This window comes from Engraulis encrasicolus, chromosome 7 (assembly GCF_034702125.1).
Source record: "Engraulis encrasicolus isolate BLACKSEA-1 chromosome 7, IST_EnEncr_1.0, whole genome shotgun sequence".
Lineage (NCBI taxonomy): Eukaryota > Metazoa > Chordata > Actinopteri > Clupeiformes > Engraulidae > Engraulis > Engraulis encrasicolus.
In genome coordinates, this window is record NC_085863.1 from 27,925,065 (window position 1) to 27,927,564 (window position 2,500).

At 46.0% G+C, this 2,500-nt stretch overlaps 1 protein-coding gene across 1 annotated transcript in view; it reads right to left on the bottom strand.

The window, feature by feature from the left end:
* The window catches only part of LOC134452682 (rho GTPase-activating protein 26-like), a 132,501-nt gene that overhangs the window by 19,660 nt on the left and 110,341 nt on the right, over window positions 1-2,500 (bottom strand). The window contains exons 19-20 of the mRNA XM_063203188.1: window positions 921-1,089; window positions 23-260 (exon numbers count right to left, since the gene is read on the bottom strand). Coding sequence (XP_063059258.1) covers window positions 23-260; window positions 921-1,089 — 407 coding nt within the window. The remainder of the gene's footprint in view (window positions 1-22; window positions 261-920; window positions 1,090-2,500) is intronic.

Here is a 2,500-nt window from a genome sequence, read left to right on the forward strand (position 1 = left end):
TGTGTGTGTGTGTGCGACTCACAGTGAGTTGGGTCGGTTCTGGCGGGTGAGCACCACTCCGTCAGGGTCAGGCTCTCCACTGGGGGCGCTGTTGAGTCTGGTCCAGATGGGGGTGGGCGTTTGAGTGGACGTGGGCGTGGGCGTGGGTGTGCTCTGGTGTGGGATGGTCAGAGGGCTGGGGTGCGAGCTGTTACAGTTGCCCGACGACAAGGGAGTACCATGGCTCTCAGAGTTCAGCACCACACTCCCTCGCTTCTCAGCTGATACATAGTAAAAACATGGGATGTCAATATGTCTGTTTAGCATAAAATGTACACATTTACTGCTTTATTTTCCTTGACTATTTTGATTGGTTGCTTGCTAAAATTATGTAAGACTTTACAAATACGTATGTGGAAATCTGCCCTCAAGCACAATAATGAATCACAAATTACACATAATATAATTCAGGTTAATATAATATAGGGTAATATAATAATATAATATAATATAATATAATATAATATAATATAATATAATATAATATAATATAATATAATATAATATAATATATGTCGATAAGAGCGCACAGAGTGTGATTTGGGTCATTTGCATCAACTCGTTTTAGGACAAAAGAATTAGGGCCTTCTTCTAGTTTTTCTGTGACTGAAAACTTTTCGGAGTGCTGTGTCATCCTTGTTGGCATCTTCGCTGGTGTCTGAGTGTGTTTGTGTGCGTGTGTGTGTGTACGTGAGTGCCTGTGTGTGTGTGTGTATGTCTGTTATTGTCATCATCACATCTGTCGTGTGCATTGCTGTGTGTGTGTGTGTGTGTGTGTGTGTGTGTGTGTGTGTGTGTGTGTGTGTGTGTGTGTGTGTGTGTGTGTGTGTGTGTGTGTGTGTGTGTGTGTGTGTGTGTGTGTGTGTGTGTGAGATCGTCACCTCTGTCGTGTGCGTTGCTGGGTGTGTGGAAGAGCATGAGGGGTCTCTCACTGCAGGACGGCCCCCTGCTCTCTGTGCTCCGCCTCCTGAGGGCGTGGTCATTCACACTGACCCCACCCCCGACACTACCTCCACTTCCTCCTGATGAGGCTGGCGACTCTCTGAAGATCTGTGGGAAGAGGAACAATTGGGGTAAAAACAAGGTCAGACAGATCTACATCGCGTGTAAATCTTTCAAGCAGGCCCTGTCGTGGCCAAACGGTAGGGCACTCGTCTGTCATGCGGCAGACCCTGGTTCAATTCCCGGCCCGGGTCATTTGCCGACTCCTCCCCGTCTCCCTCCCCATTCACTTCCTGTCCACCTCTCAAACTATCCTGTCAAATAAAGTCGTAAAAGACAAAAAATAAATAAATAAATAGATCTTTCAAGCAAACCAGTCCGTCTCCAACAGAAAGACAGGAACACAGGATCGAGTTGAATAGTGTTTACAGTTGAGTGCGTGCGAGACTAAAAACACAACACAGGACACAACCTTGTTTTAAGTTCACACGGTACATAGCATGGCAATAACAGCACCTAACATATAAAGAATTTCTGTAATGATCTTGTATGAAGTTGCTTCAGTCCACAGAACAGTCAGCGTCACACAGTTGGATGTGTGTGTGCATTCTATGAGGCCACACCAAGCAGCACAGCCAAACTATTCACTTAATGATCTGTGGGGAGAGGAGAGGAGAGCACAGGAGAAGGGAGTAGAGGAGAGGAGAGGAGAGGAGAGGAGAGGAGAGCAGAGGAGAGCAGAGCAGAGCAGAGCAGAGGAGAGGAGAGGAGAGGAGAGGAGAGCAGAGCAGAGCAGAGGAGAGGAGAGGAGAGGAGAGGAGAGGAGAGGAGAGGAGAGGAGAGGAGAGCAGAGCAGAGCAGAGGAGAGGAGAGGAGAGGAGAGGAGAGGAGAGGAGAGGAGAGGAGAGGAGACTATGAGAAGAATGCTCCTAGTCTAAACTGCAGCAACCAGGGCCGGAATAAGATGGTATGGGCCCCCTAGGCTATAAGTTGCTGTAGGCCCCCACAGAAGACAATAAAATTACTGTAGTAGGTAGACGTCGTCATAATTCCAAGCCAGGAAAGAGTAGGGTATTAATTAACCAGACTGAAAACTCAAACTATTCCTCTCATTAAAGATATAAGAAGAAATCCTGACCATCCTGCAGAGCCCAGGGCTAGTCTTTACATTACTCTGCTAGCTAGCATACAGGATGCTACACAGCACTTCATAATAAGAGTACTCTGCTAGCTGGCATGCAGGATGTAGCACAGAGCTTAATAATAAGAGTCCTCTGCTAACTGGCATACAAAATGCTACACAAGGCTTCATAATCATCAGTCTTCTGCACCCCCTGGGTCTTCATTATGGTGGGCTATGCATAATCAACAGATCAATTAAAAGTGTTGCTGGCTTATGTGTAAAATCTACAGTCTAACTGGACATACAGTGTAAATGGGCAGTTTGGTTCATGAATCAAGTGCTACTGTATGATATATGTTGACAGATTACAGCTGAATTTACGATTTATTAATAGCT